General features: G+C 38.5%; 1 protein-coding gene across 1 annotated transcript in view; it reads left to right on the plus strand.

Annotated features, from left to right (window-relative positions):
• LOC149808599 (uncharacterized) overlaps positions 1-19482 on the plus strand; it is an 85010-nt gene that overhangs the window by 40030 nt on the left and 25498 nt on the right. The window contains exons 11-13 of the mRNA XM_089979778.1: positions 9935-10092; positions 13983-14161; positions 15387-15422. Coding sequence (XP_089835904.1) covers positions 9935-10092; positions 13983-14161; positions 15387-15422 — 373 coding nt within the window. The remainder of the gene's footprint in view (positions 1-9934; positions 10093-13982; positions 14162-15386; positions 15423-19482) is intronic.

Raw genomic sequence — 19482 nt, forward strand, 5'->3', positions numbered from 1 at the left:
CAAATTATTTTGGATCATCTTTATGAATCGATATTGAGCAGGAAGAATATAACGCCCTGCGCACTTAGCTTCGTATAATGATTCAAAATCTGACAGAATAGTTTCAACATTTAGTAATATTTTAAATCCTTGTTTTTCTAATTTTTGAATAGCATCAATCACATTATTGATATTTTCTTGATTCATATTTATATATATTTTTAAATATTTAAAATAAAAAAAATAAACAGCAGTCATTGATGAGCGGTTAGTCTTATACTGGCTTATGGGTCTCCACGAGGTACTTTCAGACTTGATTTTGAAACACTTTGTGTTTTAGGTGATTTTTTATTTTTCCGATTTTTTTATCTCAGTTTTACAGAGCTTTTCCATAGCTTCTCGGCATCCTCGTGATCGGTTCTTTTAGTGTAGAGCTTATACATCCAATGACTGCTGTTTATTTTTGGGAGCTCCATGTGGATATATCCCCCCCCCAAATCGAATCCCAGGGGTAAAACGTACCTCCACGATTCGACGACGAGGAGGATAATGCACACAAGGCCCTGCTGGAGCCCCCAACTATTATAAAAACCCTATAAATCGGGCCCGTCGATCAATATGTCCGCGACGAGGATTCGAACATGACATTTGATAGCGGGGACGGGACGAAAGTCAAACGCGTTATCATTGTGCCACTTTCCAATCTGATAATACAGGGTTTAAAAAATATCATATACTGATCTACCTGTCGTGAAATTTATACAGGCAGTTATTTACTTCCTTGTGCAGAAAATAGTCTGCTCGCACCTGTAAAGTGTTAACGCGCTCTGTCGACAACCTTGACAAGTCAACGGGGAAATAATTGTATCATTGATTTCAAAAATCGGAAGGATTTTCACACAGTCGCTGCAGAGTTATCTCCGTTGGAAAATTCTCGTGATAACGAAATATAATTTTCTGATTATTATACCTTTTTGACAACGCGGATTTATATATTTTTTCTGCGACTCTTCGTACCGAAGCCACACAAATACCAAAATGCCTACTGGCTGCATTCATCGAATGAAATATTATTTCTTCTTTTGTATTTAAGTTTATGGATACAACTGCCCTAGACTCTCTCTTCCCCCCAGTATTACCAACCCTACAATTTTCACTCTGCGTCACAGCTCTTAGATTGGATAAATTATTATTAAGTTTATTATTATCAATATGTTCAATTACAAGACCTTTTTTGATCTCTCCGTTAAATACCTCAAACACGATCCTGTGAATATAATAGTTTTTACCCCCAGCCCTAAACATTAAATAACCAGTATTACTAACAAAACTAACTGGTTTTTTCAACCTGCTATTTCTAACTATTCCCTGTCGTGATGCTTCATAATTTTTAATGGTTGGATGTGAGACAAATTCTTGATTCATTTATATAATAATATATTTGTCTAATTTATAATTTGTCTGAAAACTTAGTTATATAATCACTCTCGGATTTTAGCGCGTCTCCGTTATTTTTTTTATTGTAATATCGCTTGAGTTCACGGTATCGTTTCCCCCCGTACCCCGCATATAATTGTGTTTTACCCCTGACACCAATACCACATCGCAGGCAACGAATAGGTCCTGTGCTTCCTCGTTTGATGCTCTGTATATGTTCACCGCAGAATTCCTTCCTACAGGGCTTACCACAAACTGTTACGGATCCAACTTTTAACCATTTGCAGTTGTTCATTGTATATATAATATTTTCTTATTTAAATATCTGTCTTAAATATAATGGAAGAGTTTTCGAAATTAACCGCAGTTGGCGCCGGGAGATTCGATCTTGACAGGCTAAACCCGGATTCACGACGACGGCATCTAACTGATCTGTTTAATATTATCAACGAGGGTAAAAAAGAATTCAGCGACGACGGCGCATCTCATGTATGGTCGACATTTAAAATTATCCGAGACACTAACGAGGTCAATATCATTGACGAACTCTTCTTCGGTGATGAGGTCATCATCGATGCTACAATGACTGATGCCCGAGCAAAAACAATTATTGATTATATTAATTTTCATCAACGTGACAAGAAATATTTTTTCAGAATAAAATTTATCGTGAAGGTAGATTCCGATACGTGGATTATCCGTGACAAACTCGATCCTGTTCTTGCTAACGGAAAGACCGCCTTGTTAAGCAGCATTTGTAAACCAGGAATGTTGACCGGGATTGATAAACCATATTACGCTCGAGCGTATCCTGTAACCGCAGTCATTTATGGAATATACCCGGTAAAAAAACCAGAAATTGATAAACTCGCTCCGATGCGATTTGGAAACGCAAGCGTTTCTACGTTGAATTGTGTAGCCGAGCGAGTAATGGAACATTTTAAAAGCGCAAAACGAGGAAACGGTTTAACCGATCTGCGACGTGAAAAAATAACATCATGGGGTGAATCGGTTAAGAATACCGGGGCAACAATAAATGATGTTACTGCGCTATCAAGTAAATTAAAATGCTCAATAACAGTAAAAACACTAACCGAGGAAATATTATACAGTTCGAAGCATTATAAAAAGTCAGGAACACCGATTGAAATTATTGATCATAATTCGCACGCGTGGACTGATGCGGTTACAATATTTCCACGAGACCGTGTTGTCAAGTTTTATTCTGGAAACATATACGAGGTTATTTACGCGCTGAGTAAAACCGATCCTATGTCGGTGTGGTTATTTAGGAGCTCCGAAGATTCCGAGTATGATCAATTTGTGAGACCCAACGGAGAATTATACAGAACAGAATCGTTGCACCAACAAATGAAAAACTCGCAAAAATGTATATGAAAGATGCTAGCGATGAGCAGTTATTGATTAATTGTTTAACAGTTCCAAGTGTTGCCGCTCACGCCGCCAGAGAAAGAAATTCGTGGAGACCAACCCGAAGTCAGTTTCTTTCGGATATACAATTAAGTTGTGTCGAGTATGGTCATGGCGGGTTATGGAATACCCGATATGACTACCGGGATGTGATTTCCGTAGATATGATTGCCTGCTACCCAGGAAGCTTTCTCGGAAACGGCGAGTGCCGCGAATACTTTGCGCGGTTTGGACACCCCACGAACTCGATGACACGAGTCGCCGTAAACGGCAGTTTACCCGACGCTGACCTGACAGGATTTGCTCGTGTGACTTCGTTTGAATTCGCCACGGGACTTCATCCGATTTGTTATGTTTGGTTTGGCAGACACTTCGTTGAAAAGCGCTGGGTACCAATAGTGTTATTGCGATACATGCTTGACAGCGGCATACTGGTATCGTTGACTGTCAGCGAAGCAATCATATGTTATCGACCGCAGACATCAGTTTGGTTACCAACACCAGAACGTGTAACTCTCGATGAAGTTATCGAAGAATGGACACAAGCACGTCCAGAAACTCCTATTGATGCTATCCGCGAAGGAGCTCCTGAAATTCTCAAGATTAGGCTCAAAAACAGTGAAATCACAGCGAAAGATCTTGGACGAAGAATAATCGGTAAATTTACTCAGGGTGCAGCATTTGATCATAAAATGCATCACTCGCGGTTGATTATCGATGAAGCTGAATTGGATTTTATAATCGCCGACGCTGTTGCCAGAGACATATTTTGTAACAGGGAGGATGTGTTCTTGTCCGACGGGAAAAAGTTGGGCACATTTGTAAGTTATATCGACGGAGAATCGCCTCAATACACACATTTGAGATCTTCGGTGCTGGCTTATGTTTCTATAAATTTGTTATCGATGGTAAATCGATTTCCTGGCCCATACCATACTGGTATGGCAGTCAGAGTTGCAACGGATTCATTTTATATCGACAAGAAATATTCAGAATCACTGACCGGTATAATGAAATTCTGCGGCGGAGATGAATGGGGTTCGTGGAGAATAAAAGCGGAGATGTTACACGAGTATTGTGAATCCGCTGATGTTGCAACAGAGGATGATTATTATAAATCAACGATGCCAGAAATATCTTCCGCACCGTCTGTGGATGATCCAATCACCAGACACAAAACTGTTTATTTGAACGGGCCGGGAGGGTCTGGTAAAACAACTCGAGCGATTGAATTATTTCGAAATTCAGATATGATTGTGCTAACACCTACACACAGACTTGCCAGAGAGATGAAACAACGAGGAGTCAATTCTTGTACTTATCACAGCTTTTTCAAATACAGCGGCGGTACGTGGACGCCAGATCGAATGGGAACAAAATATATCAATGATATAATAATTTGGGATGAGATATGTACGGTACCGCTGGAAATGTTAAAAACATTTCTTGATTGGCTGTTAACGAAAAATACCGCAGTGATTATGTGCGGCGATCACGGTCAACCACCTCCGTTTGTCGGCGCATCTCCGCATGATTGGCTGAGGAATTTTGTTGATTATCACGAAGAAGTGTCTGATGATTACCGAGCACTTGATGCAACGCTGAAAGAATTTAAAACACTAATCAGGCTACAACCGAATACAATTTAATGTGAAATTATGCCCGAGATGATTCCTGAAACTTCGATGAGTGACTTTTTACGAGTGTGGAAACCAGACGATTTGATAGTGGCAAGTAGAAAGATAGTCAGAGAGACACTTCAACAAGAGCTATTTCGGTTACAAAAAAAAAGTTTCCAATGCTGCCAACGCCGTTATGTTATAGACCAACTGATACGCGGTTACAAAATATAGATGTTGATATTCCAGGAAAGACAGAGAAACAGAATTTAGTATTGAATGATATTGTGTTAGTTGACATCGATGCTGTCGAGGATGCACTATCGATGAATAAATCCCCGTGGACGCTAGGATACGCAATGACCATTCATTGTTCTCAAGGACTGACTATTTCAGATACAACTGTCTGGATCATTGATGATCGAATCGAATGGTCAAACTTAGTTTACTTAGCGGTGTCCAGAGTCAGAAGAATATCTCAACTGCGAAGAATTGTCTTGAAAAATCCTTCGGATTTTCATTCAAACGCTGATAGCGATGAAAACAACAGCATCACCGATGGTGATGTAATAAGGAAAAAACTCGCCGGTTACAAACAGAGTGACAAGAAAAATAATCGCGATTTTGATCTTGATGTTGACTTCGTTGTTGCGCTGAAACAACAACAGAATAATCACTGCGCGAGCTGTAATTGTATAATGCTATGGCAGTATTCGAATAAAAATTCAAGACAATTTACCGTAGACAGAAAAGATAACAGTCGCGGTCATACACGTGATAATGTCATGTTGACCTGTCTTGAGTGTAATCGACGTCGGGGCGCCAGTGCTAGTTAAGTCACTTCAGTGATTTTGGCGGCAATTGTGTATCCTCGGGAATTACCTGAAGTTGCTCACGTGTGAATCCACGTTGAGGAACAGTTGAATCCAACCTGTAGATTGCTGGTCTGTCAGTGGATCTTGTCACGGTGGATATCTTATGTGTGGTAACACTCCAAATGGGATCAGTCGCTCTTCGTTTACCACCTTCAAGTTCGCCTGGTTCGTATAAATATCTAACTGTGACATTACCCAACACTGGCTGTGTTGAAATATTATTTCGTTGTATTTGTATATATTTTTTTGTGATCGCGATGGAAGGTTTCATATTGGTTGTTCGAGTTATTTCATTATTTAGCGCAACTATCACGCTTGGTAATCTTGCAACCCATTCGCGCGATCTCGTATCTTGAATAAATTCCTTCGCGTATTGATATCCAAATAATCTTTCGGCGAGTGTTCGATTGAATCGCTCAACAATTGCCTGATCACGGTGAATTTCAGTGTGTCCTCGTCATATGGTGACGTTATGTTGTTTCATCAACGATGATACTGCACCTTGAAATTCTTTGCCAGGATCAACTTGTAGCAGATGTGGCCATCGCAGAGGTCCTCGCTGATAAATTCGTTTAAACGCATCGGCTACTCCAGATGCTGTCTTTGTTGTCAACGGCTCCGCATCCTTGTATCTACTGGCAACATCAACTATGGTTAACGCGTATTTATATGTTTTCCGACAAACAACATCGTGAGGCAGAAATAGTATGTCAGCCTGATAAACCTCATTTGGCACACTAACATCGAAATGCGCAAAGTGAATTTGTTTAGGGCGCGGTAGATAAATTTGCCATATTGCCTGTCGGGATAACCAATTTTTGGCAGTAACCGCCGTAACCTTTGCTGCTTCAGCGAGTTTACTAATTGCTGTGTTACCTCTCCAGTATCCGCTTGGGGAATAATAAATCGACTCCATTGGAAATGCTTGCATTGTTATTAATTACCCAGCGCCTAATACAAGTTTATATTTCATTGCGGATTTTATCAACCAGGATGCTAACTTTTCCTTGAAAGATTTATCAGTGAAGGCATTTAACGCATGAATTAATTTCACGTCCGCGAGATGGCGCTGTTGCAAATCTTTGCTTCGGTAAGCTACATCATGAGCATGGCACGCTGCATCGATAGCGTTTATCGGATACTCACCGGGTTTTGGTTGATCCTGAGCATCAAGTCTGATATCAAGTCGGGTCCCTGGACCACAGTAATCATATCCGGGAAGGTGTTTTTCTCCGGGATACTTTGCCCAAGGAGCTCCTGGTAATTTTCCTAACTTGGCTGCGATATCACCTCCGCTTTCTTTTTAAAAAAATCTAAATTTTTTTGTGCCACATCGTTCACACTTGCCTGTAAGCGCTTGTCGATTATTTTTTGTTGTAATTGTTGTTGTATCCGTAGTTGGGGTACGTGCTCGGCATTTCACACAATATAAATCCATATTTATTTTATGATATATCTAACGCCGAAGACATTTCAAATGGAGATCACTGACTTTTCCGCGACAAAGCGACGAGAGCCAATCAAACATAACTCAGTGCTACCAAATTCTATCCGAATGATTATCATAGGCCCATCTGGGTCGGGTAAGACACAGTTGTTGTTGAATTTGATAATGAAGTGGATGAAGTGGGATAAATTATATTTGATAGCCCCGTCTGTGGACGATCAGCGGTGTTATCAAGTGCTAAAAGATTTTAACGAAAGTGCAAAATCGATAATGGAAAATCAAAGTGATTTTCACGAAGATGTTATTGATTTTATAACTGACATCGAAGAAGCTCCATCCGTCGACGACATTGATGGATCAATTAACAACCTAGTTGTGTACGACGATGTGATGTTGGTTAAACAAAAAAATCCAGCCAGAATATTCTCCCGTGGTCGACACAAAAACACTGATGTCATTTATGTGACTCAGCGGTATACACAAATTCCAAAAGTGATCAGAGATAATTGTAACGTTCTTGCGGTGTTTAACGGAGTTGACGCACACACGCTGAGAAATATTCATCAGACTTGGTGCAGTGGTGATATGGACCTCAATAAATTCAGAAATTTCTTCAGTCATGCTCAACGAAAACCACACGGGTTTGTGACGATAAATTTACATGATCCTCGGACACGATACCGAGTTGGGTTAGATACATTTTTTAACTAAAAATCCTAAAATATTTTACAACGAAAACGCAAACAACATAGCAGCAGAGAGACTGAGCCACCAAGAGTTTCGTCTAGCCCCCCCCCCCCCCGTGAAGAAACTTTTTTTTTATAGTGAGTTATCGCTGTCAAAATAACCCTTCTAGCCAGAAAAGAGGATTTAGTCATCATAGTTTCTGGATAGAAGGGTTTATTTTGTGAGATAAGAACTTCTATCAGAAATGTTTTTGATAGGGGTTCTGTTGAAACGAAATAGTTGGTGGGCCCAGTCTCTCTGCTGCTCCCTGTGTCTGTGTTAAGACTGGTTTCATAATCAATTGTCTACTGTCTTATTAAAAAAGAAAGAAAAGGAAAAAAAAATGGAAATTTATTCTTTTCTTTTCACATGCTCACTTTTAGTTCATTTTTCCAACATAATTTTCCCCTTTTATCGACGAGAGAAATAATGTATTGAGCTATAAAAAAACCTAAAATTTAGAGCAAAAATGAAACCTTCTTTTGTTTCTATGCGGTGTTATGTGTTTGATATACATCTCGTCTTACAGATTATGTGTTTTCTCCAGCTTTATTTTACTTTTTCTCGACTTTGTTTGTTTCTGTACTAATATCTGTTAAGGACAATATGGAAGAAAGGCCAAAACAGAAACAATAAGTAAAAAAGATGGGGTGAGTTTTGTGTTTATGTTTGTGTGTGTGTGTGTGTATCTGAAAAGTTACTTTGATAGGGAACACTTTTTAATATACGTGTTCATATTTCTACATAGCCTGTACATTTGTCTGTCCATATTCTGTTACGTCGATTTTCTCGGGCTTCTCTATAAGCCTGTCCATTTAGTGTCGAGCCCTGTGGCAAAGCCCTTTGGTATCTGCACCCTATACTTTCTCGAGTTTGGCAGATTCCTGGTCTCGTCTGTATTTTTTTTTGTACCTAAGGTGCTTTTATGAATAGTGATGGTTAGTTAATTACTTTGTTAATTTTGGAAACGTTAAATTAGTTATTAAGTAATGGGGATAAAACACCTCTCTATTAAACATTCCTTTCCTACTTGAGAAGACGGATCTACACTAATGAATAAGAAAGTGTGACGGAGGGGCATCCAGTACGTTCACAGGCAATGCCACCACATAAGTAGGGTGCATAACTGGAACCCATCGCGGACAGTAATCCTTCCTCAGTAATGTAAACATGTTAAGAATATTATCTAGTCATTATATATGTCTATTTGTTTTTTTTTCAACATAATAAGTTGTCTACAACGGATCATAGTTTCTGTAATAAAATCTATTACGTTAGCTAATTTAATTTTTTAAATATCCAATCCATATAGAGTAAATTGCTTCGTGATATCCCCTTTTTGACGTAAAACATTATATATAATGTCGCGTTCTGTTTCATGTAGCAAGCATCGTATGTTCTGAGCTGCTTTATCTAGCCAGCGTCTTATGTTCACACGTATTATTTTGCATTTATACTTTTATTTCCTTAATGAAGACAGCTGTGTGTGCCATTGTCAATCCAGGCATTTTACAACTTCAGACGACTTGCTGCATAGCGTTCCAGTGATTATCGAAATTTCATGAACCGCGACTGATTATAAATAAACTCATGTTTTCTTATTAACGGTTGACGAGGCTACATACATACTGGTCGTTTTTGATGAACGACCACACTAAATTGGAAGACTGTTCGCGTTATAAAGAGATTTTACTTGAAATAAGTGTTACAGTAAACATACCTTGTTGTAACGAGACAAACCTCATTAAAGAATATTCACTATCCGAAACAGACTGTACTTGACAGCAAACTGACTTTGCTATTGGAAGACAGTGTATCGTTCGGCGCGATATAGAAACATCGCAATCCAATGTGTATTAATTTTAACATCATCAAACAGCCACTTCCCAAACCAGACCATTCCTTCCACAGGTACATGCTAATATGGATCTTGATCTGTATTTATACTAACATCATTTGACATTAGTCTGCGAGGTGAAAGAAACTGAGGTGCCAGGAGAAAACCTTCGAGTGAAGATAAGCAATTACTTGCCATCTGGCCTCCCATCCCCGTCAGTTTGTACTGCGATATTTTTAATTATATGAATCTGTAAATACAGATAGTGTATGTCGTGAATAATAATATTTCAAACCAACATAATACATCTGAAATACAGTTTACACATTCTGGCTTACCACCCCCTCATGACTATTGTATCCTCTAACAACTTCACATTCCTTAACTAAAGTCTGCAGGTGTTGGGGTCGAGGCAGTAATAACTCTAAAAAACCGAATAGGGTCTGATTGATCCAATTCGCGAAGAGATTATTTATCTAATATTGCCATAGCTCAGTAAGATTATTTGAAATAAATCTTCTTTTGTTAATGATTTTCCTGATAGATGTTTATTTTTGTAAAACTCTCTCGTTTTCTACCGAAGGTGAAGGTTGCTTTCTACAAAGACGGCCTGGAGCAAGCTTATGTTGTGTTTGATGCTACAGCCGCAGACAAGACCGGTTGGTTTTCTAAGAAAAGAGTTTTGTACAGTTCTTACTCGGATATCAACAATTCTTCCTTCCTCGTATTCAGTGCTGAAGGGTATGTACAAGCACAAATGAGACAGAAACTGTTAAACCTGTTTAATCAATAAAATGAAACGATGAAACAAACTCAGTAAAATGTACCCAGATGACGTTGTAAACAACACCAATGCCTGTGCATAACATTTGACTCGGGGATCATTCATGCTCTGACTTGCCATTGATGTAATTTGTATAATATGAATTTGAATTTAAAAAATTAATTTTGTAATAATAATGGTAGAATAATAATGGCAGATCTACTGGCAGGCATTATTTTTCGATATGTTTGTTACTTTTTGAGAATTTATTAAAAAAAATGTGATAAAACCTAGGGCAGCCATTTCTGGAAGAAGGTTGATGAAATCAAGGCATAGTGGCAGTGGCGTTTTGGGACAAGTACAAGCATTACATGTGGGTCAGTTTTAAAACCCTTGTCAGCATCTAAGCTTTAGAATATAAATGCTAGCACATGTTTAATCAAAAAGATCTCGATAGCGTTCAACTTTACTATTAGAGAAACGTCATGAGCCTGTTCCATTTGGGTATGCATTATAATTTTGAATATATCTTCTTACAAATTATTGTACCATAAAAAAGTTTCATTACAACGTCATACATTTAATTCTAAACTAAAGTCAATCATGTGTATGATAGGTAGATTTTGGAACTTTTCAAAAATGAGCACATCATTTTATATGTCGATTATACTTTCTTCAGTTCTCATTTACACACCTAAATCATTCATAAAGTATTAATTTCTCTGTCGCATCATTTGTTCAGTTAACGTCGAGATCGATCGGCAAGCATTTTCTCATTTGTGCTGATTTTTGTACCTGGCCGGCTACTTTTTGTTCGTCCTTCGAGCTTTCAGTTGACCATGACATTACTAAATAGTAAGATTTCTGTGAGAACATGAATGACTGATTAAGCCATTTTATGCTCTTTACTGTCTAGGGTACATTTGACACGTTGACCGATATGGTATGAGATCGTCCCAAGACTCAGGAAAGACTTGAGGGAATCTTTGAAGCGTTTTATCTGACCACCCTGATATAGCTTTCTCCTTAAGCTCACCGTAGATGATCTTCTTTGGTAGTCGCACCTCTAATATGCTGGTGACATCTCAAATGTGATTTCATCAGCAGAGTTTGGATGCATGGATTGTCTGCCCGCAGTGTATGTGACCATGTCCTGCCATCTTATCCTCGTCAGCTTACTCAAAAAGTCTATGTGGAAATTATTCAGCTTCTTGTCATGAGTCTGTACACTCTCAAGGATTGACAAGAATAAAGCAAGGTGGGCAACACAGTGGCTTTGTAGACCTTAAGTTTTGTTTGTTAACCGATTCCTCTGTTTACCTACACATTTGCACACAGTCTGCAAAAGGCCACGGTTGCTTTAGAAATTATTCAAGGAGGGTTTGGCCATTTACTGCGATGATAGGCCTTACAAAATCGTTTCCGGTGCAGGTTGGTACATCACCTCTATCATTTTGATATTGATTATGAGACCGAAATTGTCAGAAGCTGGTCCATTCTGTGCCGTATGATATACTCAGGTCTGGCATTCAGGAAATAGTCTTCGGCAAATAGGAGATCGCGAACAGTCACTTCATGTAACTTTGCCTACGCTTGTAGTCTCCACAGATTGAAGAGACTGTCATCAGTCCGGTATCTAATGTCGATCACAGTTTCATGGTCACGGAAGGCAACATCAAGTATGGCAGAAAACATCAAATTGAAAATGGTTGGGGATAACACACAGCTCTACTTGACTCCATTGGTAACTGGCAATGGTTGGTTCAGATTACTTGTTGTCATCCACGGTGTGAGCAAGCACGCCATCATGGAACTGCAAAACCATCATGATGAATTTTTCGGGGGCTACCAACATTTGCCATGGCTTTTCAAAGATCTCAATAGCTGACTGTCAAAATCTTTTGACAGGTCGATGAATATATATGTTGAAGTTTTGTTCCTAACATTTATTCAGGAGATGACGAACTGGAAAGACCACATCTGTGGTCTCTCGTCCTTTTCTGAAGCCACATTGATTATTGGCAGGAGCCATTGATCGGTGTGATGCACTAGATGATTCAGAAGAATTGTGACAATTATTGATAATAGGTGATGCCACGATGGTTTTCGCAGAAATGTATGTTACATTTCAGTTTGCAAAAGTACACGATGGATGTATAAATGTACTCCTTAGGTATAGTTCCTTGAGTCGACATTGACTGGAGTATTTCAGCCAGTTTCTGTGTCATGTGCGAGCCTCCGGCTTTGCAAACTTCTGCTGGTATAGCGTCCGCTTCAGGTAGTTTGGCAGAAGGCCAATATCTATCACAGCACTGGAGGATCGGCAAGAGCTATCCTGAATTTCAGTTAGTTGCTCCCTCGCGGATAGATGACTGTTGAATGAGAATGCTGTTGAAGAGTTCTGCCAATGTTCGAAGTGTATTGTCTTAGTCAGTGAGCAGTGTGGCGCTGTTAGTATTCACTATTGAAGATTTTGGTGATGATCAAGAGCGTAGATCGTCTTCGATGCATCACAGAAGTTTTTCTTTGGTGTCTTACCCGACTGCGAACTACTGCTAATCTCATGTCTTATTACTCAGCCATGAGTCTTGCAAATCTCTGAGTTTGAACTAGATAGTCCTCTTGATGTTACTGAAAGCTGCTTTCTCAGATGATGAGGTGCTGTCTTCTAAGCAGACCTTCTGTATCAGAAGTTTCTCATTCAGAAGTCTCTGTGTTAATGAACGTTTTCATCAAATCAACCTTGATGTTTACTTGTGGTGGGACGAATGGTTTTGGATGCTATTAAGTACACAGTGTCTTTGAAGGAAGTTCAGTTTTCCTCAAAAAATGTTTGGGGTTTATTTCGATTTTGTCTTCTTAGCTGCACATTTCTTCTACAAATGCCTGTTTCACTTTCTCCAGTTTCAAGTTTACAGCATTAAGCCGTCGGGGCAACTATTTCGCCTGGTGGTCGTCTGCTAGGCATAATACGGATATTGAGCTTGGATATTATGAGTCTATGATCAGTCCAACATGTCTGCACATCTCATTTCGTCATTTAGGCATCTTGTCTCTCTCTTGTCCTGACGATGACGCAGTCAGTAAGATACCACTGCTTGGATATTCAAATACTATTGCTAAATATAACCAATTGAAGAAATATTTGCTATATGTCTTTAATATCATTTATACATATGGTTTAGCAGGATTTCAGTTTTTGATACTGTACAAAGTTTAGATTCCAAGATTTTCACTTACCCATATTTTGGAGCTCTAAAAACCTACTTAAATAATCAGTGCAAGGAATTAAGTTGATTGCACCCTGACAATGTAATAGTATTATTTTTCGTAACCAAATTTAAATTAGAAAATAATTTAGATAACATTTTATGAATCTTTATTTTTTATCCCTCCTAATATTTATAATATGAGAATCTATTTTGTTTTCAAGCTCACCTGAAACTGTAGTTAACAGTTTACTACAAAGAACACCCAGGATGGTAATTTCATACCTATGTATATTTTGACAGTGCAACTGTATGTACAAGATATGACGCTTCTTTTTATGCAAGTTTCAATGTATCAGTACAAAAATAATTAAAACCAATGTAATAATGGTCACATTGACTTCTGAGAACTGTCTCCAGAAATTGGGATTGTACATTTTGTTGATTGGTATACTTCTGGAAACGTTTATATTTTTCATAGAGGGAGGTATAATAAAAACAGATTAAATGTCACTTTATAATTGTTAAAATTGTATATCTTAAGAAGACATACAAATTTTAAGTTGTTCTTTTTAGTAAATCTGGCTCCTGGTTAATAGTGATAGTGAAGCAAGAACGTGCAGGTCACTCTGACTACGAGATCACATTTCTAATTTCAGTAAAGTTGACAAATTACAGCGGTTTTTGATGGCTGAAAATGAGACTGACTGCGAATCAAGTGTCGGTTGGATGGTTGTCTTGGACAGAAATAACACCGGAGTTTGTACATGGGAGAGATTTACTAATGGTTCTAGGCCAGCTTTTGTTTACTTAATGAACTCCAAGGGACGCTTTGCAGGTGAAAACAACTTCTTGAGTGACTAATAATTAATTAATTAATTAATTAATTAATTAATTCTTTGAACACTTTACCAGATTCCTGGCTAAAATCCGCAGAGTAAAAAAGAGCAAGCGATCTGTAGCCTTAAATAGCTTTCATGTACAACTCAAATAAAATACCACATATGTGGATTGCAGGTGATTCTAATTAGATAATTACTTTGTCTTCTCAACTCCAGAATCGTGCTGATTTGCACATAAAATGTCAAAATAACGATGCATGCATCGAATATTTGTCTTTATTTCAAACTATACCTTTGTTTAAACACTCTCCTACAACCATATATGTGGCTTTGAGATAAGTGGTCTTTTTACCGGGTGGATCGTAGTTATAAGGATAGTAGAATACTAAAACAGAATTTCAACTTTGTTGTTGTTTATCATCTTCGGACTGTACGGAGGGATGGTCATACATGAGATTAGGCAGAGTTTTACTCTCTCTCTCTCTCTCTCTCTCTCACACACACACACACACGCGCACACACATTTTATGCGGCTAATGAAAATCAACAGCAAAATCTGAAACATAGTTAAATCGTCACAAATCTGCCTTTACAATTAACGTTTTTCTGAGTGACGTTTAACTTCGCCATTAGCTTAATTAGTGCACCTGTATGAAAAACAGTTGTAGACGTGCATAGAAATTGTTTTCTAATTCAAAATAATTTCTTATACAATTTCTGAAAGCATCCTTGATAACAAATAAGTTCGAATTTTGTTAGTATAGGCTTTTGAACACCTTTTATAAAAGTTAAGTGACAGTGTATGAAAAACTCACTAATAAACCTAGCTTTTTCGAGCAATCTATATGAAGTTTAACATATAGGAAAATGCGATTCAAATGAGGTATCTCAGCGATTTCAATTGGGCCTGATGTGTTTCTTCCATCACAATTCGTTGAAAAATAGGCAACGTATCAAACTAAAATATTTTATATCGAACAAGAAACTTTGCCGTCTTGAACGGAATTTGAGTAACACCATCATCTTTAATAAATAGATCTGCTAATTTGAATAAAACTGTGCCAAATACATGTTGTAAGGTGTCGTGTGCCGATATCACGTTTGTCAATGGCTCTTTCAAAGTGAAAATGGTTCCTCAGACGAGAAATCATTCGAAATAGTCGGCCAAATAATTGCTCTTATTGCAGAGTATTAACCTCATTATATCGTACATATTTTCAGATGGAATAGCAGCTGATTCTTTTGCAGTCTTTCTAGGTAAGTTTTCCGCTATTTAGATTGTATAACAATTTACACACACACACACACACACACACACACACACACACACACACACACACCACAGAGGGAAGAAGAAAAAACAAACCCAAAATATACTATTCACACAGAGGGAAGAGGAGAAAAAAACCAAAATATACTATCCACACGGAAGGGAAGGAAAACAGACCCAAATATACTATCCATACAAACGTACGCGAACGCATACAAACCCCAAATATACTATCCACACAACGTCGCTAACGCGTACAAACCCCAAATATACGATCCACACACGGGAGGAAGAAGAAAAAAAACACAACCAAATATACTATCCACACAATGTACGTGAACACACATACACAGACACACACACACACACACACACAGTATAAAATTTGCATAATCAACTTTGTTTTAATCTAATTTAACTTTTCTTCCTTTTTCCCATTCCCTCTTTCTTATATGCAGCATATAATTTCTTGCATTTCACTGACTATGAATACCAAATGATATAATTGTAAAGTACAGAGCTTTTAATTTGTTACTAAGGTAGAAAAGGTAATATAATATAATAATTTAAATGCATCTAGTCACATTTAATTTTACACATATTCTAATTTGTTACATATTTACACCAATATTTCCATATGCTTTTGGGTCTATTATCGCGCTATCAAAGTAGATATGATATCATTCAAACAATTCAATTACATGAGGCCCAATAGTAACTGGTTTACCTAAACTTCCTTCAAAAATATTGATTTACTTTAAGTAGTGGGCATATAAAGATTTGAGCGATTTTTTTTTACCGAACTGGGTTAGAGCTTTTACCCCTCCCCGACTTTGCTCTCACGGCAAACTCCAATACAGAATTGAGGATTGACCCGCGTATACAAACTCTCATCCATGTGGGATTCAAGAAAATCTAAACCCGTACGGTTAAAAACCAAACCCAGACGAAGACACGCACACACACTCCCAGCAAATACTGCGTTTGGGCGTTCCGCAACCTCTAAAACATACGGCCCACCCTAACCACCGCGAGACACGAACCCGCTTCATACGTACTCAAAACATCCTTACTGGTCCCCACAGTGAGAGCTAATTCTTTTTTCCCGCAATAAAAGCAAATCCCTGTTTCAGTTTTGCCTTGAACGCACTCCGTGCAATCATAGAAAATATCTTCCCAAGTAATATTTATATTTACGTTGAGTGTTCGATCAGCAGCTTTCCACCCCGTTCACCTGGAACAATATTTATTATGCCCGTGATCGGTACAGCCAATGATTGTTTTCGCCCAAGAACAGTTGCGAAGGACAAGTGCGTCTCTGGTCTTTATCAGTCGATGACTTTCTATTCTTAGCCGAATTAATGTTGGTTTTCGATATAACTGACGGGGAATGTGGTCGCTTTGGATGTGTCGGTGAAGTCCACCTAATCGTTGTAGAAACATTTCCTGAGTAATTTCACGCCTAACATTTGCGTAGTCAGTGAATGAGCGGTTTCGCGTGCATGTTCAATGTTTCCAATTTAGCCTAGAGTTGATATTAGTACACTAGGGGTGTCGCAACTGGCATTTTTTAAAATCTGGTCCTGGCTTAGATTATATTGGAGCGTATACGGGGATATGTTAACCCCTTTTTGGCGCAGCCATTCCTCAACGAGTGGAGAGAAGAAAATTACCATCAAATTTCGCACACTCTCATAGCTAATCCAATGTATATCGGTGAATTCCGCAACAGTATCATTATTGGTTGTTCATGATATCTCAGGTACTTATAAAGATAATTCTCAAATACAAACACAAAATACGGTTAAATACCCGCTTGGATAGATGTTTGAATACATTAAATTCAGTTTCATCTATGGTGACTAAGAATATCAATGCTACTTATGTGAAATATTGAAGATGGTTACTTTCAATTATACGTCTTGAATATATCACTGTTCATCTAGTGTCTTATCGATTATTCCCAAAATCATCATTAACCCCACCTGCTGCTAAACCCCATTAAGATGAACAAAAAAGATCCAAACTTGCTTGTAAAGGTAAAGCTGATAGCACATATCACGTATTGTTTCATCGCAGCATAATGATCACTGATGGGTTCTTGCATCTGTCGGATTTGATTTGCATTCATGACAAGGTTCATTTCATCGCCTGATTATAAGGCTTTCAGTTCTATATTTAAGTCGACGTAATGTTTGATATAAGCGATTGACACGCCAGAGTTTCTAATTCTTTGATTCACGGTGATCTCAGCCAGGTGTTATCATGATGGCACCTAGTGGGCATCAAAACCAAGGCATTGATGCCCACGTTTAACGTTTGCAGTTTTCCAGTTTTATATTGAAAAATCATCTGCTTGCCTGCTTCGGTGCCAAACGACAACGCAGTTTGCAAACTCAGTTTAATCCGTTTTTGAGGCTGAGCTGGTCAGATGGACATCGGCGCTCGAACGTTCATAAAGTTCAAAAGGTAATGTATACTATCAAGCCTAGGTTCTAAGTGAGAACGCATGTCGATGAATTATAGAGTTCACATAGCGTTTCAACATCGCGATGTCCAGATATCTGGCCGTCCGTTCGAGGTTTCAGCGTTGAATAAAACAATGGTAAACGACTCTGTTATCGAAGGCACCCTGCAAAGCCCCCATTTCGATAACTGACGACTTCACGTGGAGGTGCAAGCCTGTACGAGTCAAAATACAAAAGATATTGAGGTGTCAAAGTGTAAGTGACCTAATGAGTTCCATATACTGTTGACGAATACAAGACGAATGTTGGTTTCCCACTTGCTAGGGATCATCTATACTGCTTCAAGACTACTTAGAAGTTCTTGATTGCTTTTGTCATCGTAAGTAAATTAAAACTGGTAAATGATTGCACAAGAAGCTTGGGTTCCGTAGTCACTAACTTCGATATCACAGCCGGATACCCGTCCGTTTGGAGTTGTTCCGGAGAGCCGAAGAGATTTTTCTTGTTTTTGTTGGCCTGTAATTTATTCCGATTGGATACATCCCGGATGCGGATCCAAAGGCCCCTATGACGCCACTTTTGAAACCGCGAAACTCGACACCACCAACAACGTTGGAATCGCCACGATCAAAGGAAATATTCAGCCACTGTTTTGCATTTGCGCCACTTCTGACTTCGACAACTTTTATGGTACTGTGAGTTTCTTTTTCTTGGAGGTCTTGAGCTGATTAAATTGCGTTTGGATTATAGAACAAAGACATTTTCTGTCAGATTTTTGGATCAATACATCAGTGTAACTGTAAGCGAGGAGAATGTGTTGAGTTAAACGTGCTTTGAAGTACATGTGGACCAGAAGCTTCTTGTACAGGTCTAGATGCGCAAGAGAAAAGTAATAAATACAAGGTAGTGAAGTCATGCCCTGAAATCTGCAGAAACGTGTTGATGTTTTGATTATGGCCTATTTACGACAACAGCTTGTTTTATGCACTTGCGACATAATTGTATTAGAAGTCAAGCAAAATGTCTTCGGATAGTGTCTTATGATCGGTTAACCGTAGAGAAATTTCAGACACTCATAAATTCATATATCATCGTTCTAGTGACCTGTTTGTTGTCCACCAGATCCCTCTTTTGAAACGCCTCGAACACGTCTGTAGTTTATTGTAACATAAGCTGCTAAAGATTGCTTTCTGTCGAGTCTGTGGTGAGCACGAGAAACCGAATTACCGTCAACAAACGCGATTATGTGGTCAGCAGAGGGGTTATCAAAGACATCGACTATATTAATTTCGATAATACAACTTTCCAGCATCGGCACCTCCTTCAGCAGCAGGGAGGGCGAATCCTACAAAATTTATAAGGTTCCAAATGTCAAAATAAGGTCTGCAATAAAAGGGTTTCAACCGGAAATAACGTCGACTGCGTTTCAAGAGGAACCTTTGCGATGGCTATTAGGTATATAGGGTGATGGAACCGAATTTTTGTCATTTGGTGCTGAAAGAAACCTACTTAGTCCAAATCATATTTTTAGATACTTCAGCGAAATTAATCAAGAACATAAAAAACTACAGCAACTGCA

This window comes from Sinohyriopsis cumingii, chromosome 1 (genome assembly GCF_028554795.1).
Source record: "Sinohyriopsis cumingii isolate HCF-2022 chromosome 1, ASM2855479v2, whole genome shotgun sequence".
Taxonomy (NCBI): domain Eukaryota; kingdom Metazoa; phylum Mollusca; class Bivalvia; order Unionida; family Unionidae; genus Sinohyriopsis; species Sinohyriopsis cumingii.